Source organism: Engystomops pustulosus, chromosome 1, assembly GCF_040894005.1.
Source record: "Engystomops pustulosus chromosome 1, aEngPut4.maternal, whole genome shotgun sequence".
In the NCBI taxonomy this organism is placed as follows: Eukaryota; Metazoa; Chordata; class Amphibia; order Anura; family Leptodactylidae; genus Engystomops; species Engystomops pustulosus.
This window is the reverse complement of record NC_092411.1, coordinates 296731988-296758577: the sequence shown is the minus strand read 5'-3', so window position 1 is coordinate 296758577 and position 26590 is coordinate 296731988. Positions and strand designations below refer to the sequence as shown.

The window sequence follows — 26590 nt, the reverse complement described above, 5'->3', positions numbered from 1 at the left end:
CATCATGTATCTGCTGGTGGAGTCAATCTCTGAAAAACATACAGTGTGTAGTGATTATACTCACTGACTCTTCCTGAGACGCAGAACATGGTTTTGCCCACTGATCCGCACAGGATACTGCACCTGGTTCTGATATTCAGTCTACAATCACAATTACAGCACATGAAATGTAAGCAGAACTATATTCACACTGTCCTCAAATGTCCCTGTCCTGCCCCCCCAAGTGTCAGTGTGTCCCTGTCCTGCCCCCCTCAAGTGTCAGCGTGTCCCTGTCCTGTCCCCCCCCTTAAGTGTCAGCATGTCCCTGTCCTGTCCCCCCCCTTAAGTGTCAGCATGTCCCTGTCCTGTCCCCCCAAGGGTCAGCGTTTCCCTGTCCTGTCCTTCCCCAGTGTCAGTGTGTCCCTGTCCTGTCCACCCCAAGTGTCAGCGTGTTCCTGTCCCTCCCAAGTGTCAGCGTGTTCCCGTCCCCCCCCAGTGTCAGCATGTCCATGTCCTGTCCCCCCAAGTGTCAGCGTGTCCCTGTCCTGTCCCCCCAAGTATCAGTGTGTTCCTGTCCCCCCCCAGTGTCAGCGTGTTCCTGTCCTGTCCCCCCCAAGTGTCAGCGTGTCCCTGTCCTATCCCCCCAAGTGTCAGCGTGTCCCTGTCCTGTCCCCCAAGTGTCAGCGTGTCCCTGTCCTGTCCCCCAAGTGTCAGGGTGTCAGCGTCCTGTCCCCCCAAGTGTCAGCGTGTTCCCGTCCTGCCGCCCCAAGTGTCAGCGTGTTCCTGTTCTGTCCCCCCCAAGTGTCAGCGTGTCCCTGTTCTGTCCCCCCCAAGTGTCAGCGTGTCCCTGTCCTGTCCCCCCCAAGTGTCAGCGTGTCCCTGTCCTGTCCCCCCCAAGTGTCAACCTGTCCCGGTCCTGTCCCCCCCAAGTGTCAACCTGTCCCGGTCCTGTCCCCCCCCCAAGTGTCAACCTGTCCCGGTCCTGTCCCTCCCCAGTGTCAGCGTGTCCTGGTCCTGTCCCCCCAAGTGTCAGCGTGTCCCGGTCCTGTCTCCCCAAGTGTCAGCGTGTCCCAGTCCTGTCCCCCAAGTGTCAGCGTGTCCCTGTCCCCCAGGTGTTGGCGTGTCCCTGTCCCCCAAGTGTCAGCGTGTCCCTGTCCTGTCCCCCAAGTGTCAGCGTGTCCCTGTCCTGTCCACCCAAGTGTCGGCGTGTCCCTGCCCTGTCCCCCCAAGTGTCGGCGTGTCCCGGTCCTGTCCCCCCAAGTGTCAGCGTGTCCCAGTCCTGTCCCCCAAGTGTCAGCGTGTCCCTGTCCCCCAAGTGTCGGCGTGTCCCTGTCCTGTCCACCCAAGTGTCGGCGTGTCCCTGTCCTGTCCACCCAAGTGTCGGCGTGTCCCTGTCCTGTCCACCCAAGTGTCGGCGTGTCCCTGTCCTGTCCACCCAAGTGTCGGCGTGTCCCTGTCCTGTCCCCCCAAGTGTCGGCGTGTCCCTGTCCTGTCCACCCAAGTGTCGGCGTGTCCCTGTCCTGTCCACCCAAGTGTCGGCGTGTCCCTGTCCTGTCCACCCAAGTGTCGGCGTGTCCCTGTCCTGTCCCCCCAAGTGTCAGCGTGTCCCTGTCCTGTCCCCCCAAGTGTCAGCGTGTCCCTGTCCTGTCCCCCCAAGTGTCAGCGTGTCTCTGTCCTGTCCCCCCAAGTGTCAGCGTGTCCCTGTCCTGTCCCCCAAGTGTCAGCGTGTCCCTGTCCTGTCCCCCCAAGTGTCAGCGTGTCTCTGTCCTGTCCCCCCAAGTGTCAGTGTGTCCCTGTCCTGTCCCCCCCAAGTGTCAGCGTGTCCCTGTCCTGTCCCCCCCAAGTGTCAGCGTGTCCCTGTCCTGTCCCCCCAAGTGTCAGCGTGTCCCTGTCCTGTCCCCCAAGTGTCAGCGTATCCCTGCCCTGTCCCCCAAGTGTCAGGGTGTCCCTGTCCTGTCCCCCAAGTGTCAGCGTGTCCCTGTCCTGTCCCCCCAAGTGTCAGGGTGTCCCTGTCCTGTCCCCCAAGTGTCAGCGTGTCCCTGTCCTTCAAGTGTCAGCGTTTCTCTGCCCCCAAGTGTCAGCGTGTCCCTGTCCTGTCCCTCCAAGTGTCAGCGTGTCCCTGTCCTGCCCCCAAGTGTCAGCGTGTCCCTGTCCTGCCCCCAGGTGTCAGCGTGTCCCTGTCCTGCCCCCAAGTGTCAGCGTGTCCCTGTCCTGTCCCCCCAAGTGTCAGCGTGTCCCTGCCCTGTCCTCCCCCCAGTGTCAGCGTGTCCCTGCCCTGTCCTCCCCCCAGTGTCAGCGTGTCCCTGTCCTGCCCACTCAAGTGTCAGTAGTGTCCCTGTCCTGTCCCCCAAGTGTCAGCGTGTCCCTGTCCTGTACCCCAAGTGTCAGCGTGTCCCTGTCCTGTCCACCCAAGTGTCAGCGTGTCCCTGTCCTGTCCCCCAAGTGTCAGCGTGTCCCTGTCCTGTCCCCCAAGTGTCAGCGTGTCCCTGTCCTGTCCCCCCAAGTGTCAGGGTGTCCCTGTCCTGTCCCCCAAGTGTCAGGGTGTCCCTGTCCTGTCCCCCAAGTGTCAGGGTGTCCCTCTCCCCCCAAGTGTCAGCATGTCCCTGTCCTGTCCCCAAAGTGTCAGCATGTCCCTGTCCTGTCCCCAAAGTGTCAGCATGTCCCTGTCCTGTCCCCCAAGTGTCAGCATGTCCCTGTCCTGTCCCCCCAAGTGTCAGCGTGTCCCTGTCCTGTCCCCCCAAGTGTCAGCGTGTCCCTGTCCTGTCCCCCAAGTGTCAGCGTGTCCGAGTCCCGTCCCCCCAAGTGTCAGCGTGTCCCTGTCCTGTCCCCCAAGTGTCAGTGTGTCCCTGTCCTGTCCCCCAAGTGTCAGCGTGTCCCTGTCCTGTCCCCCCAAGTGTCAGCGTGTCCCTGTCCTGTCCCCCCAAGTGTCAGCGTGTCCCTCTCTTACACCCTCACCCCCCAGTATCAGTATTTTGTCATCTTTTACCCCAAGTCTTATACGGTCAGTGTCTTTTCCCCATATTCACCTGATATTTTGTGGTGTGGTATAACCTGGGTGTCTGAGGGAGATCTTCTCTTTTGTTTCTTGTACATGACACGGCTAAAAATATAAAGTTGAAATATTTAACAGAATCCACTAATAGAGTAGTAGAATCCACTAATGTGTATAGGAGTCAGCAGGAATAGCTGTGGGCTCTGCCCAGGGTCTGTGTGTATAGGCAGTCAGGAGGAATAACAGAGGGGTGAGCCAGGCATGCCTGTGTATGAAAGAGGGGGCTCTGAGAAGGAAAAGCTGTTGGCTGAAGGTCTATAGTCACCTATATATTTCACTACATCTCCGAGTTTAACTTATTTTATCCCCCCTCACTAATTATAGAGATGTAATGAGCTTCACTTCTATAGGATCCTCAAGACGGACATGACGTAATAATAAAATAATAAGTGGAATCTCCAATTATAATTCACGCTCTCATAAATAACCCTTTGAATGTTTTTCTCCACTAAGAATATTTTTGGCATGCCAGATTAACAAAAATACCACAACATAGCTCTAACATGATAGAGTTTTAATATAATGCAGTTATTTACTTAGGGGTATTGTAAGACCCCATTGCGGTCCCCAAGTGGCAAAACCTGAAATTTGTTGTGAATGTTTTCTGACCCCGGCTGATGAGGTCAGTACACAACAGACTGATAGCCTGACATTTCTGTGTTACTCAAGACAGGAAAAGGGGGCACAAAATTTGCAACAGGGTACAAACATTCAGTATGTAAATAACAGATGTGACAGTAAGACTCTTTCTCACGTATGAATAGATTATTGGCTCCTTACCATCTGTCCTGGGATAAAATTGTTGCAAAAAGATAAAGATCAGAGTCTGCAAGAGATGGGTCATTGTACCTGGAATTCTGAAAGATGAAGGAGAGCGGGGAGCAGAGAGTGGGGTGCAAGAAAGCAGAGTGCAGAGCAATGCCCAAAGAGGGGGGTAAGTGCCCGGGAGAGGAGGGTGAAGCGCCCGGGAGAGGAGGGTGCTCGGAAGAGGATGATGATCTTTCAAGTAAATGGCAGAGGTAAATGCAGCTTCATTGAAAGTACGGAGAGGAAGGTAAAGTTTCCAAGTCTCGAGGATGCAGTGTCCTGAAGATGAAAGGCTTCTATGCAGTGTCCTGGAGAACAGTTTAATTGAGAGCAAAGTACAGTATCCTGAATTTGGGTAATCAGATGGTCAGGATCCTGGAGGTTGTGTTGTGTCCCAGAGATAGAAAGAAGACTGCAAGGGTCCTGGAGATGGAAAACAGTCTGCAGTATCCGGGAGAGTGCAGTGTCCTAGAGATAGGGACGTAGGGTGAACAGTCCAAGAATCCAGTAGAATAAAGTCCTGGAGAGGAGAGAGCAGGGTGCTGGAGAGCAGGGTGCTGGGTCCTGGAGAGGAGAGAGCAGGGTGCTGTGTACTGGAGAGGAGAGAGCAGGGTTCAGGGTCCTGGAGAGGAGAGAGCAGGGTGCAGCGTCCTGGAGAGGAGAGAGCAGGGTGCAGGGTCCTGGAGAGGAGAGAGCAGGGTGCTGGGTCCTGGAGAGGAGAGAGCAGGGTGCTGGGTCCTGGAGAGAGCAGGGTGCTGGGTCCTGGAGAGGAGAGAGCAGGGTGCTGGGTCCTGGAGAGGAGAGAGCAGGGTGCTGGGTCCTGGAGAGGAGAGAGCAGGGTGCTGGGTCCTGGAGAGGAGAGAGCAGGGTGCTGGGTCCTGGAGAGGAGAGAGCAGGGTGCTGGGTCCTGGAGAGGAGAGAGCAGGGTGCTAGGTCCTGGAGAGGGGCTACATGAGTAAAGTTTACAACTGGAAATAGGTGGAAACAGGTCCCAACAAGCCATTGCTAGAGAGGGAGCTCTGTCCCTGGAGGGCAGTGAGGTGGCTGAGCAGTGGCCTGAGGGATTCTGCTCTACTCCTTATCTGCTGCTTCCCTTTACACCAGATTCTGCACAGCATAACAGAGAGGACTGTACATAGTATAACGGGGAGGAGAGGACTGTACATAGTATAACAGAGAGGACTGTACATAGTATAACGGGGAGGAGAGGACTGTACACAGTATAACGGGGAGGAAAGGTCTGTACACAGTATAACGGAGAGGAGAGGACTGTACACAGTATAACGGAGAGGAGAGGACTGTACACAGTATAACGGGGAGGAAAGGTCTGTACACAGTATAACGGGGAGGAAAGGTCTGTACACAGTATAACGGGGAGGACTGTACACAGTATAACGGGGAGGACTGTACATAGTATAACGGGGAGGAGAGGACTGTACACAGTATAACGGAGAGGAGAGGACTGTACATAGTATAACAGAGAGGAGAGGACTGTACACAGTATAACAGAGAGGAGAGGACTGTACACAGTATAACGGGGAGGAGAGGACTGTACACAGTATAACGGGGAGGACTGTACATAGTATAACGGGGAGGAGAGGACTGTACACAGTATAACGGAGAGGAGAGGACTGTACATAGTATAACAGAGAGGAGAGGACTGTACACAGTATAACAGAGAGGAGAGGACTGTACACAGTATAACGGGGAGGAGAGGTCTGTACACAGTATAACGGGGAGGAGAGGACTGTACACAGTATAACGGAGAGGAGAGGACTGTACACAGTATAACGGGGAGGAAAGGTCTGTACACAGTATAACGGGGAGGAAAGGTCTGTACACAGTATAACGGGGAGGACTGTACACAGTATAACGGGGAGGACTGTACATAGTATAACGGGGAGGAGAGGACTGTACACAGTATAACGGGGAGGAGAGGACTGTACACAGTATAACGGGGAGGAGAGGACTGTACACAGTATAACGGGGAGGAGAGGAATGTACATAGTATAACAGAGAGGAGAGGACTGTACACAGTATAACAGGGAGGAGAGGACTGTACATAGTATAACAGGGAGGAGAGGACTGTACACAGTATAACGGGGAGGAGAGGACTGTACACAGTATAACGGAGAGGACTGTACACAGTATAACGGAGAGGAGAGGACTGTACACAGTATAACGGGGAGGAGAGGACTGTACACAGTATAACGGGGAGGAGAGGACTGTACACAGTATAACGGGGAGGAGAGGACTGTACACAGTATAACAGAGAGGAGAGGACTGTACACAGTATAACAGAGAGGAGAGGACTGTACACAGTATAACAGAGAGGAGAGGACTGTACACAGTATAACGGAGAGGACTGTACACAGTATAACGGGGAGGAGAGGACTGTACACAGTATAACGGAGAGGACTGTACACAGTATAACGGGGAGGAGAGGACTGTACACAGTATAACGGGGAGGAGAGGACTGTACACAGTATAACGGGGAGGAGAGGACTGTACACAGTATAACGGGGAGGAGAGGACTGTACACAGTATAACGGGGAGGAGAGGACTGTACACAGTATAACGGGGAGGAGAGGACTGTACATAGTATAACGGGGAGGAGAGGACTGTACACAGTATAACAGGGAGGAGAGGACTGTACATAGTATAACGGGGAGGAGAGGTCTGTACATAGTATAACGGGAAGGAGAGGACTGTACACAGTATAACGGAGAGGAGAGGACTGTGCATATTATAACAGAGAGGAGAGGACTGTACACAGTATAACAGAGAGGAGAGGACTGTACACAGTATAACAGAGAGGAGAGGACTGTACACAGTATAACAGAGAGGAGAGGACTGTACACAGTATAACGGGGAGGAGAGGACTGTACACAGTATAACGGGGAGGAGAGGACTGTACACAGTATAACGGGGAGGAGAGGACTGTACACAGTATAACGGGGAGGAGAGGACTGTACACAGTATAACGGGGAGGAGAGGACTGTACACAGTATAATGGGGAGGAGAGGACTGTACACAGTATAACGGGGAGGAGAGGACTGTACACAGTATAACGGGGAGGAGAGGACTGTACACAGTATAACGGGGAGGAGAGGACTGTACACAGTATAACGGGGAGGAGAGGACTGTACACAGTATAACGGGGAGGAGAGGACTGTACATAGTGGAATGTTTCCTTTATCAGATGATACAGCGTGTTGTAGCCCCTTATTCTCTGGATCCCCGGGGGTCTTGGTGGTATTTTATTAGACGGTTCCTGAGCTGTCACACATCCCAGGATTGTTTATGGCCTCCTCACGCTCTGCCTGGAGCAGGTGGGTTTTTACTTTCTGGCCGGGGGCTTGTAACGCTATCATGTGACAAGTCATATAAAAATGATTATTTTAGTTGATTCTGTAGAAAACAGAAAATATGAAGTGTATAAAAGTAATTAATTCCAGGAATGTAGAATCTTTGTGCTTGGGGGCCTGTGAGCACGCTATACCTGACACCTCTGGCCCAGACTGATCATCTGATGGATATTCCTACTCACTTTGATATTTTAGATGATTTTTGCCTTAATCAGTGTCATAGGGGGTTATATATCACTCATTTTAAAAAGTGGCAGAAAAATCCTATCCTAGGAGGTAGCTCTGTGTGAGACACTGAAGGTGTATCTCACACTGTCTCTGGTCACTCAGTGTTCTAGATGTCTGCTCTGGAAGAGAGCTAGACTCCAAGAGCTGCTCCTGTGTCAGGAGCTGGGGCCTAAGAGCTCCTCATGTGGTGAGAGCTGGGCCTAAAGAGATCTCTCTGGTCAGAGACCTTGCTGCAAAGAGCTGCTCATGAGGCGAGAGCTCAGCACTAAGAGGCTTGTCACTTCCTCTCCAGGGGTTTTGTTATACTCTGGTCAGGGGGTCTCGCTCTCCAATCACACTCCAGTTACAAAGGTGGAACATCATTGGAGAATAACATTAAACAGTTTTAACCCTTCCCTGTCCAGACAGAAACTGCCGCTGCTAATTACCTCTAGATGTACCGAATGATACAGGGGGCTTATTCGCAAACACTCCTCTGCCATGCGCATTGGCAGGGGTGTTGCACACCCCCGGGGCAATTGAAAGAGCCGCCCACAGCTCGGCTATGGACCGAATGGGAGAAAGAAAACCAACGCTGGCCAGCAGATGGTCTCCAGAGGATCCATGTACATTACAGCTGGTAGGGGCGTAGATGGTATAGGGTTTGCACTTGCTGTGAAGTGCAGGCTATGTGCAGTGTAGGGGACAAACTGCCCATAGTCTTGGAGACAGGCACCTGGGTAGGTGTTTGACTGTTGGACATATGTATGTAAAAAGTTGTTACTAAATCCCTGCCGTGACAATAGGTACATTGTTTAGAATAATTTAGTGTTTGACTGTATACACAAAATATAAACAGATGTGACAGTTGGTAGCTAACACCCTTAAACCAACTGTGTGGTAGGGAAAGGTGTGGTGTCATGTCCTGTAATCCACTCCTTGCACCAAGGCCTGACTATTTGTTCGTAAACCCTTCCGACAAATAGTGATACATTAAGGCACATTCAAATACATACAGTACACATTTACCTGCCGTCTGAAGGTCTTACCCTGTGTGTATGACATCTAGGTGCTTCTAAGTGAACACCCCAGGTCCCCTAAGGACCCGCAGTTTACAGAGGCCACACCATGACTGAGCTCAGGTTCTAGGCGTAAGCTTGCGGACAGGATTTACACATGAAGACGGTCCAACACAGTCATACCTACAATCCTCCAAAGCCTATGAAAGGGTTACGTGCAAACTTACTGGCAATAAATTACATTGACAGTGGTGCAAACATAGTAACGCACATTGGCTTTTTCAGCCCAATGGGTACATTACTTAAATATTTCAAACGTTACTTAAACGTTACTGGTATCACAGTAGCAATAGCAAGAATGGCCATTTTCCTGTGGAAAAAACATAGAAATTGCAAACAAAATGTCCAAACCTGAAAAGGAAAGGTGCATTCAGTGCAAAATAATGAAATAACGTTTCCCTTGTATTATCCAGCTAAGAGTCTCTCATGGCTTTAAGGAAAAGTCCATCTTCTGGGTGCAGCCCTTGATGTGGGAAAAAGTGCAGACAAGGGTCTCCTCTGGGATGAGGGACAGAGTCCTTGGTAAACGATGGTGACTCTGCGTCAGCAGAGGTTGATGCTAACATAGCACATAACAATGGTAGACAGTTCAAGGAAAGTCTCTTGACTGGAATAAATAAATAGGGGGGAGAGTCCCAGGATAGTCTCTGGCTCAGAGGCTGTGGGGCTCAGCCCAATTGGGAGTAGCAGCAAAAATATCAACAATATATACAAAGAGAAAGTTACCTGTTAAGGGCTACAGCCCATCAGGGGTTACTCTGTATCAGAGTTGCAAGTACCTCAGAAGTCAGTAGTAGGGAGTACCTCAGGATCGGAGAAGCGGACTTTTTTCGGCTTCTGACCTTTGTGCTGGGACAGCTGGTACTCCTGCAGGTACGCAGGAGCTTTCCCTCTTGTATCCCGCTGAGATCTTCAGAGTTCCTGCTGGGAGAAAAGCACAATCTCTTTGGAGTCATCCACTGACTCAAGCACTGGAGCTGGGGTTGCAGATGCCTCAGATGCAACGGGGGCAGCAGGTTCAGGCGTTGGGTCATCCTCCACAGACAGCAGTATTGGGGACTGCAGCGGGGATGGTGACCTCTCCGGAGTAACTGTCATTGGGTTAGAGACAACTACACAAAATTGAGGCACAGTCACAGTTCAAGAAAACTGGGGGAAGAGGAACACAAAGGGTCTTTTGGACTGGGAGTTGGAAACATATCTTGACACAGGATTGAAGGGACGCAGACATCTCTTCAGCCGGTTTCTGTGTACCCGGAGTGGTGGACGGTCTCCTCTTGAAATCTCGTAGACTTCAGGGGAGAGACTGGTATGGCTCATGCTCCCAACGCCCATCTAGCTTACTAGTGGGATGGTTGTTTTGCAGCCACACTCGTTCTCCGGGGGCAAGAGGCTCAGCTGTCAAAGTCTATTTTTGTCTCGGGCCTTCTCCCCCAGAAGGTTCACAATTTCTCTGGCCTCGGCCAGGCGCCTCTGGTGTTCTTGCACCCAATCAGTTCTTGCAGGGAAATGGCCATGTCTCCCGAACATCAGGTAGTAGGGAGTGTATCCTGTGCAACAATGGGTGGTATTATTGTACAGGTACACCAGTTCCAGTAGTAGTTTTGGCCAGTCAGCCCTTTTCGCAGGGGTCAGGGTCCTCAGCATATTGATGAGAATCTTTTCACAGAGTCCATCCTGTGGATGGTAGGCTGTGGTTCTCAGCTTCTTGCAGCCATAGAGGGTACACAACTCTTGGAACACTTGCAACTCAAATACAGTTCCCTGGTCCATAAGGATTTTATCGGACAGCCATAGGGGAGGATAAAACTCTTCCACAGGGCTGCTGCTGTGGTCCTTGCGGACAAGTCTCTGACTGGTACGGCGACCACAAATTTAGTATAGTGGTCTATGATGGTCATGGCATATGTGTGACAGGACCTGCTGGGCTCCAACTTCACATGGTCCAGAGCCAGGATCTCCAGAGGACATTGGCTCACAATGGGATGTAGAGGGGCCCTTTGATTGTGTCACTCTCCTAGAGCGATGGCGGAGGCTGGGCACTTCCGGCACCAGGCCTCGATGTTGGGCTTCATGTACACCGAGTAAAAGCGCTTCCGGAGGGTGGCTTCAGTTTTCTGAGCGCAGAAGTGTCCGGTGGTGTCCGGACGAAGTCCGCCGAAGTGTCTGGACCCATCGCGATACATATTCAGCACTATCTTGGCATCCCTCCGGGGAATCACAATCTGGTACAGCCGGTCATAGGTGATAGGATCCAGAATTCTCCTTTTCAGCAGGCCCTGATGCATACTCAGAGTCTTCCTCTGGCGCCACAATTGGGACAATTCCCAGTCAGCTCTTCTCCGACTAATCCTTTCAGGCACTCGTCCATAATTTCTCCTATGGCACGGCTATCAGCCTGCAGACTCATCCAGAGGTCTTTCTCTGCAGGTGACGCAGACTCTTCTTGTGGAGTAGCTGGTACTGCTTCTGAGCGTAAGGAGTAGACTCTCTGAGCCTCTTGACGCACAAACCGGGCATAGAACGCCGGCATCTCCACATCTTCCCACTTAGCATCCATGGAGGGTCCGTCCCACTGGTCTGCGAGACGGGACAGAGCATCGGCATTGTCATTGGTCTTGCCGGCCCGGTACCGGATAGTAAAATTGAAGTTCACTAATCTGGAGGCCCATCGCTGCTCCAGTGCTGCAAGCCGGGTGGTGTTCAGATGCACCAAGGGGTTGTTGTCTGTGAAGACAGTGAAGAAGGAAGCAGCTAGGTAGTCCTTGAACGAGCTGTAATTCTGGTCATTCCGTTCTGGTTTTCGGAGGGAATGGCTAGCGTAGGCTATGACCCTTTCAGTTCCATTCTGAAGCTGGGATAGTACAGCTCCTAGTCCCTGCTGGCTGGCATCGGTCTAGAGTATGAAGGGAAGATTATAATCTGGATATCCTAACACTGGGGGGGGGGCCTCAGTCAGCCTTTGCAAGGCTGCTTCTCGTTCAGCTGTCCATTAGATGGGCGCTCTGGATCGTTGGCCCTCTTTCGGCAGTCCCCTTAAGAGATCCTGCAGGGGGCCGCCAGATGGCCAAACTTCGGGATAAATCGCCTGTAGTAGCTGGCAAATCCCAGGAAGCTTTTGATGTCCCGGATAGTAGGGGTATGACAGTCATGGACAGCTGCAATTTTATCTGGGTCTGGCTCGATCCCATCAGCGCTCACTACATGTCCTACGTATTTTACAGTAGGCTGTAATAGATGGCACTTAGAAGGCTTAACCTTCAACCCATGCTGGGTCAGGATTTGGAAGACTTCAGCCAGATGTTGGAGATGCTCTTCGTAGGTCTTGGAGTAGATGATGATGTCGTCCAAGTAGAGTAGGACAGTCTTGAAGTTCCAATGACCCAAAAATCTCTCCATTAACCGCTGAAACGTGCCTGGGGCATTGCATAGGCCGAAAGGCATGTTGTTGAACTTGAACAAGCCCATTGGGGTGGGGAAAGTCGTCTTTTCCCTATCTTTCGGCGCCATGGCCACTTGCCAGTAGCCACTGGTCAGATCCAGAGTAGAGAAGTAGGCCGCTGACCCTAGGGCTGCGAGGGATTCCTCGATTCGAGGCAGCGGATAGGCATCCTTGTGGGTGATATTGTTGATCTTCCTATACTCAACACAGAATCGAAGGGTTCCATCATTTTTAAAAAGGACCAGCGGGGCAGCCCATGGGCTGTGACTCTCCCGGATAACATTGGCTGTCTGGGCCTTTACCTCTGATACTTCTGTCTGGACCGATACCTCTCCTTGATAGAAGGATGAGAGCCAGTAGGGATGGTATGTTGAATCAGGGTAGTCTGCCCAAAATCCAGTGGGTGTTTGCTGAAGGCCTGGTGGTGCCTCATGACGACATCCAGGTCTGCAGGAGTAATATCTTCGTCTCCAATATTGAGCTCAAGCCACCAGGATTGCTCGGCAGGCTGACCCTCAGCACTTTGTTTCACCTCCAGCTGTTTGGGAGGCAGACAGAGAAGTTTCCACTAAGTCTTCAGGGTGGAGGCTGAAGAGAGTGGCTACGGCTTGGTATCTTCTCAGATCCACCGGGGAGTCTCCCACGTTTAGCACTCTGATGGGTACTTGTCCTCTAGATATTGTGACTAGTATCCTAGCGGCTAGAATGGGCATGTCTTCGTCAACTGGTAGGGGTTCTACCATAGCCTGGTAGTCTTGACCTTGAATGCCCATGCAGGCTCGGCACCATACTAACGTCTCAATCCGAGGTTGAAGGCGGACAGGTTGTGGATCTTTGATTTGGACTCTTCAGATTTCTCCATTGGGGCCAGCAAACTTCTGTTGCGCCGCTAGGACTTGCATGGTCTCCTGAATTTCCTTCCGGGAATCACTGGGCACTCTTAGTAGGGAATTGTGGAGAGCCTTCAGCACTTCAGGGTAGCAGTTGCCGAGGACATTTGTACCCAGTACCAAGGAGAAGTTACCGTCTTCACCACTACAGCGTCTGGTTAACTTGGTGTCTCCAAAGGTTAGTGTGGGTTCCCAGTAGCCGCGGATGGGTACAGTTTTCCCATTGGTAGCGATAATGTTCAAATAAACCTTGGGAGGCTGTGTCAAGGTTGCTCCTCTTCAGCATCTCTCGAAGGTGGCACTGCGGAGGGTGGTCACTTGAGAGCCGGTATCAATTAAGGCAGGTAGGGGTACTCCATTGATGGTCACATGAACCATGGAGCGAGTCCCCACAAACCTAGGCATCCAGTTTAAGTCCCCGAGATTCTAAGGTTCTTCCCTTGGGGGGTCGTCCCGTAGCTCCAAGGGTTTGTCGTTTAACCGACGAAATCCCTCCTCTTCATGCCCATATTTACGACAGTAGCTGCATCGCAGTCTTGGTTCTTTTCGTTCCCGATGTCCGGCAGGCAGCAGGGGCTCGGCGGTGATCAGCGGTGCTCTCCTTCAGTCACAGGAAATGTGCGTCGGCACTCCAGATGATGCGAACAGAGTTATCAGATTCAGGCGCGTCCTGCGCCAAAATACAAGATGGCCGATTAACTCTCTTCATGGCCGGTCCGCTCTTCCTCCACGATACTTCGTGCCACACTCGCAGGGGGAACTTGGTGAGTCACCTGGATTTCCCGCTACCACAGGTTTTAGCGGGCTGGAGTTCATAGTATCATAGTATATAAGGCTGGAAGGAGACGCATGTCCATCAAGTCCAACCTTTAAGAATTAAATAAATGTTTTATCCCCATAACCCGTGATATTTTTTCTCTCCAGAAAGTCATCCAGGCCTCTCTTGAACATGTACATATAGTCCGCCATAACAACCTCCTGCGGCAGAGAGTTCCATAGTCTCACTGCTCTTACAGTAAAGAACCTTTGTCTATGGTGATGGTAAAATCGCCTCTCCTCTAGGCGTAGAGGATGCCCCCTTGTCCTGGTCACAGGCCGAGGTATAAAAAGATCTTTGGAGAGATCCTTGTACTGTCCGTTCAGGTATTTGTACATTGTAATGAGGTCTCCCCTCAGTCGTCTTTTTTCTAAACTGAATAATCACAAATTTTTTAATCTGTCAGTGTATTCTAGTTCCCCCATTCCCCTAATAATCCTGGTTGCTCTCCTCTGCACCCGTTCCAGCTCTACTATATCCTTTTTATACACTGGTGCCCAAAACTGTACACAATATTCCATGTGTGGTCTGACCAGGGATTTGTATAAGGGCAAAACTATGTCTTTATCATGAGAATCTATTCCTCTCTTGATACATCCCATTATTTTATTTGCTTTAGCAGCAGCCGCCTGGCTCTGGTCACTAAAATTAAGTTTACCATCCACCAATACCCCCAAGTCCTTTTCAGCTTCAGTTTTACTAAGTAATTGACCGTTTAGAACATAATTATACTTTTTGTTTCTATGGCCCAATTGCATAACTTTACATTTATCTACATTAAACCTCATCAACCATTTCTCTGCCCATCCCTCAAGCTTCCACAAATCCCTCTGTAATGCTAAACTATCGACCTCAGTTTTTATTACTTTACACAGCTTAGTATCATCTGCAAATATTGAAACTTGACTGTGTAAACCCACTACAAGGTCATTAATAAAAATATTAAAAAGAAGTGGTCCCAATACTGACCCCTGTGGCACTCCACTGGTAACATCAACCCAATCTGAGAATGTGCCATTAATTACCACCCTCTGTTTTCTATCACTAAGTCAATTACTTACCCAAATACACAGATTTTCTCCTATTCCCAGCAGTATCATTTTATATACCAACCTTTTATGTGGCATGGTGTCAAATGCCTTTGAAAAGTCCAGATATACAACATCCACAGCGTCCCCCAGATCCAGTCTTGAACTTACCTCCTCGTAGAAACCAATCAGATTAGTCTGACAGGACCGATCTCTCATAAACCCAGGTTGTGCACAGTGAGATACTCCAGGATAGCATCTCTAATAAGCCCCTCAAATATTTTCCCCACCACAGCAGTTAGACTCACGGGTCTGTAGTTTCCAGGATCGCTATTTGATCCTTATTTGTATATTGGTACCACATTTGCTATGTGCCAGGCCTGTGGAACATAACCAGTCCTCAGTGAATCTTCAAATATTAAAAATAACGGTCTGTCTATCACGGTATATAATTCATGCAGAACCCGGGGGTGTATGCCATCTGGCCCCGGTGATTTATCTATCTTAGTGGTTGCGAGGCGGCGCCGTACCTCTTCCTGGGTTAAACTGTTGACATTATAAAAAGAATTAACATTATTCCTCATTGTGTCATCCACCAGGGGATTTTCCTGGATAAAGACAGTTGAGAAGGCGACATTCAGTAGACTGGCCCTTTCCTCATCTCCTTCCACCATGACCCCCATGTTATTTCTAAGGGGACCCACACTCTCTGTTTTTAGTTTCTTATCATTTATATACTTGAAAAATAATTTGGGATTATTTTTGCTCTCCCTGGCAATATTTCTCTCAGTCACTATTTTTGCGGCCTTTATCTGCTTTTTACAGGATTTATTTTTCTCTCTATAATCCTGTAATGCCTCATCGCTACCTTCACGTTTTAGCACCTTAAACGCTTTATCTTTCTCGCTTATTGCTTAAGATACAAGATTAGTTAGCCACATAGGGTTTTTCTTGTTCCTTTTATGCTTTTTCCCATAAGGTATGTGTTTCTCCCAGGACTTTTTCAGAATATATGAGAAAAAGTCCCATTTTTGGGGAGGGCTTTTGTCTTTGCTGCGCCACCAGCTTCCAGAGGTTAACACTTTGGGCGCTGCAGCACCTGATGTGGCAGAGCTGACAAAGTCCGTTTGCAGGGATTGACCTCCTGAGTGCTGGACCGGAGCTCGACAGTACGTGGCAATGCAGAAACACAGTCTATGTTGAATAGCAAAAAAATCATTTGGGCCTAAACCCGGATGGCAGCAGGGTTAGGCAGCACAGTCTTTTTCAATAAAGGACAGTCTATAGTGCCAGTATAAGGCACAGAAGTCTATATCCTGTTCGTGACGCCACTTGGAACACCCCCCCACCGGGGCCTAGCCTTTTCTTGGGGCCTGGAGGCAGCAGGGGCCCAGAATACCGGAGTGGCTGGCGGTTGTGGCCTATGGTACTCTGATGTCACGGTGCTTGGTATGGGGACCAGAGGGCTGTCCTACAGCCTGGCATGTCTCCAGCAGGTGGTGTATGCAAGAAATATAGAGGGAGAGGCTGATGTACTGGTTCTCCCTGGGGCAACCCCTTAATGTCCACAGTATGAGTCCCTGGGCAGTGAATGGTGGAGCCCTTGATGTTACAGCCGTATCAGGGACCAGACAGAGGCAACGTTGTGCAAAGATAACTTACAGTTCTTTATTCGAACAACTGCAGGCAACGCACCAAACGATTCTTTAAAGAGGCCGGATTGTTGGAGATTGGTCATGGAGAGTGAACCTCAGGAGTTTGGTCTCCAGCCTGGTAATAGATGCAGGCTAGGAGGTAGCCGTGTCCAATGCTGGAAGCTGCAGCTTTAATCCTAGGAGGTAGCTGTGTGTGAGACACTGAAGGTGTATCTCACACTGTCTCTGCTCACTCAGTGTTCTAGAAGATGTCTGCTCTGGAAGAGAGCTAGACTCCAAGAGCTGCTCCTGTGTCAGGATCTGGGGCCTAAGAGCTCCTCATGTGGTGAGAGCAGGGCCTAAAGAGATCTCTCTGGTCAGAGACCTTGCTGCAAAGAGCTGCTCATGAGGCGAGAGCTCAGCACTAAGAGGCTTGTCACTTCCTCTCCAGGGGTTTTGTTATACTCTGGCCAGTCACACTCCAGTTACAAAGATGGAACATCATTGGAGAATAACATTAAACAGTTTTAACCCTTCCCTGTCCAGACAGAAACTACCGCTGCTAATTACCTCTAGATGTACCGAATGATACAGGGGGCTTATTCGCAAACACTCCTCTGCCATGCGCATTAGCAGGGGTGTTGCAAATGCATCCTTGCATCAAATTATGTAGTTAGTAGCATTGGCTTGGACAAGGAAATCATCAAATGTTTGTGAGTGGAGCCCAGAGACCACGTTGTCAGGAGGCCATAAGGATCATCTGATCCCGGACCTCCGTGGTCGCATTCAGCTCACTAAGAGCAATAACATTGTCAGATGAAACAATAGGAGTGAGGACCTGGTGCTCCACGGTCATGATGGGACTCACTAATGGCTGTCAGAGGCTTGGAATGGGTTTCTAGAATGAAAATCCTGGAATGACATGAAGAAAGGAGAAGTGTCAGGTCTCCCCATTTACGTGCCATGAGGCCCACGCTGTGGGAATGATCAGGTCAGTGACAAACCAACAGATCTTATCGGTGATGGCAAATGACAACCACGATTGCTCTAAGTTGCTCCTCTAGCTTCTCTCTGTAGTGATGAGGGTCAGGAACCCTAGAGCAAGTGGGGGGTTTGGTCTAATCTAATTTGTATACCTTTTCCCATGGGGCATTGCTGAAGTCTCCCCAGTAAGGAGCACCTCTTTCCATCTCAATTACAAGAGGTCCGATACTGATTTTCTCTGGGGGCTGTTCTGTATCCTGTAGTTGTGAGTTGGACGCCTGGGGGTGGAATGGACTTGTGTCTGTCAGATGTGACAGTCTGGAGGACACGCCGCCACGTCCCTGCCCACCGCCATGTCTTATGATCTTGACTTTGAAGCTCGGAGTCACACATCCATGGGGAGGATGAAGATGAGAGGGAACGTCTGACTGATTTATGGTGCAAAAATACCGGGGCCGGAGGCGGTGGAACTCTGGTGCCCAATATGCCATCCATGTGGGGGCGCTACACATCTGGCTGATATGATAAGTCAGTGACCCCACTCCTTATCTATCATCTCTACAAGAACCTATAACATACCTGACAGCAACTACAACATGTCAGGACAGCAGGACGGCCACAACAGCCGCCATTGCTGAACACTGATCTTATCCCTGGTGCGCCGGCCTGCGACATTAACACATCAGTATAAAGGTCTATAAGTCTTATAACCTGGAACCTGAACCTACAATGGGGAATGCGAGATGGGGGTCCTGTATAGTGATATAGGGGGGTATGTGATGTTATGGGGGTCCTGTATAGTGATATGGGGGGTATGTAATATTATGGGGTCCTGTATAGTGATATGGGGGGGGGGGATGTGATATTATGGGGTCCTGTATAGTGATATGGGGGGTATGTTACATGTTATGGGGGTCCTGTATAGTGAAATGGGGGGTATGTGATGTTATGGGGTCCTGTATAGTGATATGGGGGGAATGCGATATTATGGGGGTCCTGTATAGTGATATGGGGTGTATGTTACATGTTAGGAGGGTCCTGTATAGTGATATGGGGGGTTGTGATGTTATGGGGGTCCTGTATAGTGATATGGGGGGTATGTTACATGTTATGGGGGTCCTGTATAGTGATATGGGGGGTATGTTACATGTTATTGGGGTCCGGTATAGTGAAATGGGGGGTATGTGATGTTATGGGGTCCTGTATAGTGATATGGGGGTATGTTACATGTTATGGGGGTCCTGTATAGTGATATGGGGGATATGTAATAATATGGGGGTCCTGTATAGTGATATGGGGTGTATGTTACATGTTAGGAGGGTCCTGTATAGTGATATGGGGGATATGTGATATTATGGGGGTCCCATATAGTGAGGCTACAATGATAATCTATATTTCCCCCCTTCTTTATGACTATAAGCTGTGTCAGACCAGTTATAAATAAGGTTCTGCTTAAATCGCCAGGTTGGCACTTCAGAATACATAATTGGGTTTAGATTCGGGCGCACGGTGTCTGTTCGCCATCACTGCCCTGTAATGTAACAACAGCTATAATCCCCAGCAGTGACACCCGCTTTAGGGCGTATGTGGGTAATCAGGTCACATTTCACCCCCCTCCCCTGTGTAATCCTGTGTCAGGGACAATAAAGCTTGTTGAGCGTGCTGTGTTGCCGGGCAGCGGTTGCCATGGCTGTGTGTACACAGTATAGGGCACACAGTGATGGCGCTGGCGGGGGAGTATGATGAGCAGAGCCTGCAGGAGCTGTACTCCTGGGTGGACAAGATCCCGCTCTCCAGACCCAAGAAGAACCTGTGCCGGGACTTCAGCGATGGTGGTGAGCACCCGTACACCGGAGCCTGAGGTCGTGTCGCAGGGGGAGGGGCGGGGAGGAATCCTCAATAGTCTGCTGACACCATCTCATAGCACAGGAAGGGGTTAATGTAACATACAGCAGCGGCAGAAAGCGGAGGTGGTGAGTGATCTATAGGTGAGAGATGTAATGGTCAATGTTATAGGGATCTATAGATGTGAGGTATCAGGGAGCCCCCTGCTGGATGTATGGGGTATACAGAACGTATCACATATATACATCACATACTAGGGAGGTATAATCTCTCCTCAGTGCCCCCCTCTATCAGTAATACTGGGGTACACATATAATGGGGTATAATCTCTCCTCAGTGCCCCCCTCTATCAGTAATACTGGGGTACACATATAATGGGGTATAATCTCCTCTCTCCTCAGTGCCCCCCTCTATCAGTAATACTGGGGTACATATATAATGGGGTATAATCTCCTCTCTCCTCAGTGCCCCCCTCTATCAGTAATACTGGGGTGCACATATAATGGGGTATAATCTCTCCTCAGTGCTCCCCTCTATCAGTAATACTGGGGTACACATATAATGGGGTATAATCTCTCCTCAGTGCCCCCCTCTATCAGTAATACTGGGGTACACATATAATGGGGTATAATCTCTCCTCAGTGCCCCCCTCTATCAGTAATACTGGGGTGCACATATAATGGGGTATAATCTCTCCTCAGTGCTCCCCTCTATCAGTAATACTGGGGTACACATATAATGGGGTATAATCTCCTCTCCCCTCAGTGCCCCCCTCTATCAGTAATACTGGGGTACATATATAATGGGGTATAATCTCTCCTCAGTGCCCCCCTCTATCAGTAATACTGGGGTACACATATAATGGGGTATAATCTCCTCTCTCCTCAGTGCCCCCCTCTATCAGTAATACTGGGGTACATATATAATGGGGTATAATCTCTCCTCAGTGCCCCCCTCTATCAGTAATACTGGGGTACACATATAATGGGGTATAATCTCTCCTCAGTGCCCCCCTCTATCAGTAATACTGGGGTACACATATAATGGGGTATAATCTCCTCTCTCCTCAGTGCCCCCCTCTATCAGTAATACTGGGGTACACATATAATGGGGTATAATCTCTCCTCAGTGCCCCCCTCTATCAGTAATACTGGGGTACACATATAATGGGGTATAATCTCTCCTCAGTGCCCCCCTCTATCAGTAATACTGGGGTACACATATAATGGGGTATAATCTCCTCTCTCCTCAGTGCCCCCCTCTATCAGTAATACTGGGGTACATATATAATGGGGTATAATCTCTCCTCAGTGCCCCCCTCTATCAGTAATACTGGGGTACACATATAATGGGGTATAATCTCTCCTCAGTGCCCCCCTCTATCAGTAATACTGGGGTACACATATAATGGGGTATAATCTCCTCTCTCCTCAGTGCCCCCCTCTATCAGTAATACTGGGGTACACATATAATGGGGTATAATCTCTCCTCAGTGCCCCCCTCTATCAGTAATACTGGGGTACACATATAATGGGGTATAATCTCCTCTCCCCTCAATGCCCCCCTCTATCAGTAATATTGGGGTACACATATAATGGGGTATAATCTCCTCTCTCCTCAGTACTGACTGCGGAGCTGGTGAAGCATTTTTTCCCCAAACTGGTGGAGATGCACAACTACGTCCCGGCCAACTCCACCCAACAGAAGCTCAGTAACTGGACCATCCTAAACCGGTGAGCCCCAGCATCCTCCAGCCCCCCGTCATCTCTATTATGTGTATGGTCTCTCTACACCCGTGCTGTGCCTAATAGAAGAGATACTCTGTGCCCTTACTACAGCAGTGACTCTCAGACAGGTCTCTCTCTTCCCCTACCGCAGCAGTGACTCTCAGCCATATCTCTCTTCCCCTACCGCAGCAGTGACTCTCAGCCATATCTCTCTTCCCCTACCGCAGCAGTGACTCTCAGACATGTTTCTCTCATCCCCTACCACAGCAGAGACTCTCAGACATGTCTCTCTCATCCCCTACCACAGCAGTGACTCTAAGACATGTCTCTCTCATCCCCTACCACAGCAGAGACTCTCAGACATGTCTCTCTCATCCCCTACCACAGCAGAGACTCTCAGACATGTCTCTCTCTTCCCCTACCACAGCAAAGACTCTCAGACATGTCTCTCTTCCTCTACCACAGCAGATACTCTCAGACATGTCTCTCTCTTCCCCTACCACAGCAGAGACTCTCAGACATGTCTCTCTCTTCCACTACCGTAGCCACGACTCTCAGACATGTCTCTCTCTTCCCCTACCACAGCAGAGACTCTCAGACATGCCGCTCTCTTTCTCTATGTTCCCATTCACTGACAACAAACAGAGCTCTTCCCCTGCAAGGAATGGAGAACAGTGTCTGACAGAAGGATGACTTGTTCTTCAGGAAGGTTCTGAGTAAGATGAACTTCTCAGTCCCGGATGACGTGATCCGCAGGGTGGTGCAGTGCAGCCCAGGGGTGGTGGAGCTGGTCCTCAGCACGCTGCGACAGAAGATCGAGGAGAAGCAGCGGCAGGTCCAGAGTGAGCAGGTAAACTAGAGTGTGAGCTCCTGGGGTCAATGATGGTGGGAGGTAAACATAGTGCGAGAACAGAGTGTGAGCTCCTGGGGTCCAGGATGGTGGGAGGGATACATAGTGCGAGAACAGAGTGTGAGCTTCTGGGGTCCAGCATGGTGGGAGGGATACATAGTGCGAGAACAGAGTGTGAGCTCCTGGGGTCCAGGATGGTGGGAGGGATACATAGTGCAAGAACAGAGTGTGAGCTTCTGGGGTCCAGCATGGTGGGAGGGATACATAGTGCGAAAACAGAGTGTGAGCTCCTGGGGTCCGGCATGGTGGGAGAGATACATAGTGCGAGAACAGTGTGAGCTCCTGGGGTCCGGCATGGTGGGAGGTATACATAGTGCGAGAACAGAGTGTGAGCTCCTGGGGTCCGGGATGGTGGGAGGGATACATAGTGCGAGAACAGAGTGTGAGCTCCTGGGGTCAGTGATGGTGGGAGGGATACATAGTGCGAGAACAGAGTGTGAGCTCCTGGGGTCAGTGATGGTGGGAGGGATACATAGTGCGAGAACAGAGTGTCAGCTCCTGGGGTCCGGGATTGTGGGAGGGATACATAGAGCGAGAACAGAGCATGAGCTCCTGGGGTCCAGGATTGTGGGAGGGATACATACTGCGGGAACAGAGTGTGAGCTCCTGGGGTCCGGGATGGATACATAGTGCAAGAACAGAGTGTGAGCTCCTGGGGTTCCTGGATGGTGGGAGGGATACATAGTTCCAGAACAGAGTGTCAGCTCCTGGGGTCCAGGATTGTGGGAGGGATACATACTGCGGGAACAGAGTGTGAGCTCCTGGGGTCCGGGATGGATACATAGTGCAAGAACAGAGTGTGAGCTCCTGGGGTTCCTGGATGGTGGGAGGGATACATAGTTCCAGAACAGAGTGTCAGCTCCTGGGGTCCGGGATGGTGGGAGGGATACATAGTGCGAGAACAGAGTGTGAGCTCCTGGGGTCCGGGATGGTGGGAGCGATACATAGTGCGAGAACAGAGTGTGAGCTCCTGGGGTCCGGGATGGTGGGAGCGATACATAGTGCGAGAACAGAGTGTGAGCTCCTGTGGTCCGGGATGGTGGGAGGGATACATAGTGCGAGAACAGAGTGTGAGCTCCTGGGGTCCGGGATGGTGGGAGGGATACATAGTGCAAGAACAGAGTGTGAGCTCCTGGGGTCCGGCATGGTGGGAGGGATACATAGTGCGAGAACAGAGTGTGAGCTCCTGGGGTCCGGGATGGTGGGAGGGATACATAGTGCAAGAACAGAGTGTGAGCTCCTGGGGTCCCGGATGGTGGGAGGGATACATAGTGCGAGAACAGAGTCTGAGCTCCTGGGGTCCGGGATGGTGGGAGTGATCCATAGTGCAAGAACGGAGTGTGAGCTCCTGGGGTCAGTGATGGTGGGAGATATACATAGTGCGAGAACAGAGTGTGAGCTCCTGGGGTCCAGGATGGTGGGAGGGATACATAGTGCAAGAACAGAGTGTGAGCTTCTGGGGTCCAGCATGGTGGGAGGGATACATAGTGCGAGAACAGAGTGTGAGCTCCTGGGGTCAGTGATGGTGGGAGCGATACATAGTGCGGGAACAGAGTGTGAGCTCCTGGGGTCAGTGATGGTGGGAGGGATACATAGTGCGAGAACAGAGTGTGAGCTCCTGGGGTCCGGCATGGTGGGAGGGATACATAGTGCGAGAACAGAGTGTGAGCTCCTGGGGTCCGGGATGGTGGGAGGGATACATAGTGCGAGAACAGAGTGTGAGCTCCTGGGGTCAGTGATGGTGGGAGCGATACATAGTGCGAGAACAGAGTGTGAGCTCCTGGGGTCAGTGATGGTGGGAGGGATACATAGTGCGAGAACAGAGTGTGAGCTCCTGGGGTCTGGGAAGATGGGTGTGATCCACTGTTTATGAGAGGGAGACTAGGGTGTGAGATAATGGGGTCAGGGATGAGGTGAGCCTCTGGGGTTAGAGGTGATGCGATTTCAGCCTAGGTGATGTGTGCGGGTGCTGCACAGCTGTGGTGGGGTACCCATCATGTGACTCTTCTATCTCCCCAGGAGGTGACGAGTCCACGCCAGGAGGTGAATGACCACACAGAACCAGGTAATGGCGGGCACTGCCGCCCCACAATTATTACTACCCTCCAGTCACATCCAGAGCTGCAGGTCTCTCATTACAACATACCTTGCACTCTAATCACATCCAGGGCTGCATTTACAGTTTCACAATTACATAAATGTTTTACACTCCAGTCACATCCGGAGCTGCATTTACTATTGTACAGATTGGATGGCTCTGCCCAGTGACATGTCTCCTGCTTTATCCTCAGGGTATTCTCCGCGGCAGAGGAGTAACGGCACAGACAAGGGTGACCCTGGGAGGTGGGTGCTGGAGCAGGGGGCGGGGCTTACCTATCCACCATACTGTCTATAATCTGATGTGATAACCTGACCTTGGGTTTACCTGTCTGCAGTAAGCCCCCGCAGGGATACGCTCAGGCCGCGCACCCGGACTCCAGCCTCCGCATCCAACTGGCCGAGAAGGAGCGGGCGCTGATGGCCTCCCAGGAAACCATCCAGGTGAGGAACACTCCCATCATCCTCCTCTCTATGTACGGTACAGTCTCTGTATCAGGGTGTATCGTAGCCCTGACCTCCATGTAATCAGCATGGCCGCCGTATCACATGGTAACGGGTCAATGTCTGTGCCTCAGATCCTACAGGCGAAGCTGCGGAGAATGGAGCAGCTCCTCCACTTGAAGAACGTCCGGATAGATGACCTGAGCCGCCGCCTGCAGGAGGCCGAGAAGAAATGACCCCGGGGGTGACCCGACTGCCCAGCTCTGCCGCCCCCTGTACAGGACCCTACGTGATGACATATATTTATAGACTGTGATTAGGAAGGTTTTATACTCAGCTTTGCTCGCACTGAAATAAAGTATTTATTCATGAAGATTTCTAAAGATCTCGCAGAGCGCATGAAAAATCTCCGGCCAAGTCACTTCCCCCTCACTGCACCATACTTTACATTACAACTCTGCTCCATGAGGGCAAAGCCGCCAGGGGGGGCCAGAGGAGGAGGAGGAGGGTGAGGCCGCCATGGGGGGCCCAGAGGAGGAGGAGGGCAACGCAAGAGGGGTCTTGGTGGGGTAATCTAGCTTCTCCATGTCAATCACTGTGTGCGGGCAGGGATACCCAGACTCTCTCTCTCTCTATTGGAGTCCTGCAGGATTTACTCCCAGATTTTGGCTTCTCCCTGGCGAGGTTACGCTGCGGCCACGCACCTCCCGAGAGGGTCGCCTCCGTCCTGCGGCCGCGCACCTCCCGAGAGGGCCGCCTCCGTCCTGCGGCCGCGCACCTCCCGAGAGGGCCGCCTCCGTCCTGTGGCCGCGCACCTCCCGAGAGGGCCGCCTCCGTCCTGCGGCCGCGCACCTCCCGAGAGGGCCGCCTCCGTCCTGCGGCCGCGCACCTCCCGAGAGGGCCGCCTCCGTCCTGCGGCCGCGCACCTCCCGAGAGGGCCGCCTCCGTCCTGCGGTCGCGCACCTCCCCAGAGGGTCGCCTCCGTCCTGCGGTCGCGCACCTCCCCAGAGGGTTGCCTCCGTCCTGCGGTCACGCACCTCCCCAGAGGGTCGCCTCCGGCCGCGGTCACGCACATCCCGAGAGGGCCACCTCCGTCCTGCGGTCGCGCACCTCCCCAGAGGGTTGCCTCCGTCCTGCGGTCGCGCACCTCCCCAGAGGGTCGCCTCCGGCCGCGGTCACGCACATCCCGAGAGGGCCACCTCCGTCCTGCGGTCGCGCACCTCCCCAGAGGGTCGCCTTCGTCCTGCGGTCGCGCACCTCCCCAGAGGGTTGCCTCCGTCCTGCGGTCACGCACCTCCCCAGAGGGTCGCCTCCGGCCGCGGTCACGCACCTCCCCAGAGGGCCACCTCCGTCCTGCGGTCGCGCACCTCCCCAGAGGGTCGCCTCCGTCCTGCGGTCGCGCACCTCCCCAGAGGGCCGCCTCCGGCCGCGGTCACGCACCTCCCCAGAGGGTCGCCTCCGGCCGCGGTCACGCACATCCCGAGAGGGCCGCCTCCGTCCTGCGGTCGCGCACCTCCCCAGAGGGTCGCCTCCGTCCTGCGGTCACGCACCTCCCCAGAGGGTCGCCTCCGGCCGCGGTCACGCACATCCCGAGAGGGCCACCTCCGTCCTGCGGCCGCGCACCTCCCGAGAGGGCCGCCTCCGTCCTGCGGCCGCGCACCTCCCCAGAGGGCCGCCTCCGTCCTGCGGCCGCGCACCTCCCCAGAGGGCCGCCTCCGGTCACACGGGCGTTCATGTTGCGTTTTGCAGCACAATACAGGAGCTGAGGAGATTTTCCTGATAACATTGTGTGAGCGGCGGCTTTAACAAATCACAACTGGTGACAGCAGCGATAATCTCCTCCATCACGTGTGAGCGCAGCCTCAGACTTCCCGCATTCATGTAAATGTCTCTTGTTGTTGTTGTTGTGTTGGAGGTGAGAAGACGCTTGCGCTGTGTCTGTGCAGGTGTCAGGACGTGACGGGATATTTATACCCAGCGGATGGGGGGAGCGGGGGTGACATGGGGACAATCTCCTCAGCGTCTCATCCCTGGGGGTACAATGACTCCTATGTGATGGCTGATATCAGCTGTGAGCAGCAGGGGGCGCTCCTGCTATTACCTACAAGTCACACAGCGCACATCCACTTACCTGCAGCTGGTTTACACTGAGGCTTATTGAGGTTTGTTATGGGAAAAAGTACATTTCTTACCTTATTCAGACACAGACCCGACCCTTACACTTACTACAGACCAGACCCATCAAATAGTCAGAACCAGACCCTGAAATGGATCCTACCC

At 51.9% G+C, this 26590-nt stretch overlaps 2 protein-coding genes across 2 annotated transcripts in view; one reads left to right on the top strand and one right to left on the bottom strand.

The window, feature by feature from the left end:
- ADAM33 (ADAM metallopeptidase domain 33) overlaps positions 1–4908 on the bottom strand; it is a 53220-nt gene extending 48312 nt beyond the window's left edge. Inside the window, exons 1-3 of the mRNA XM_072132655.1 lie at positions 3812–4908; positions 3006–3079; positions 65–141 (exon numbers count right to left, since the gene is read on the bottom strand). Coding sequence (XP_071988756.1) covers positions 65–141; positions 3006–3079; positions 3812–3875 — 215 coding nt within the window. The 5' untranslated portion in view covers positions 3876–4908. The remainder of the gene's footprint in view (positions 1–64; positions 142–3005; positions 3080–3811) is intronic.
- Positions 4909–18950: 14042 nt separating this feature from the next.
- SPEF1 (sperm flagellar 1) lies at positions 18951–24693 on the top strand. The gene is made up of 7 exons (XM_072132654.1): positions 18951–19122; positions 20754–20865; positions 21565–21709; positions 23789–23834; positions 24061–24112; positions 24205–24310; positions 24445–24693. The coding sequence occupies exons 1-7, from the start codon at positions 19008–19010 to the stop codon at positions 24544–24546; spliced, it is 678 nt and encodes a 225-aa protein (XP_071988755.1). The 5' UTR covers positions 18951–19007; the 3' UTR covers positions 24547–24693.
- Positions 24694–26590: the final 1897 nt, after the last annotated feature.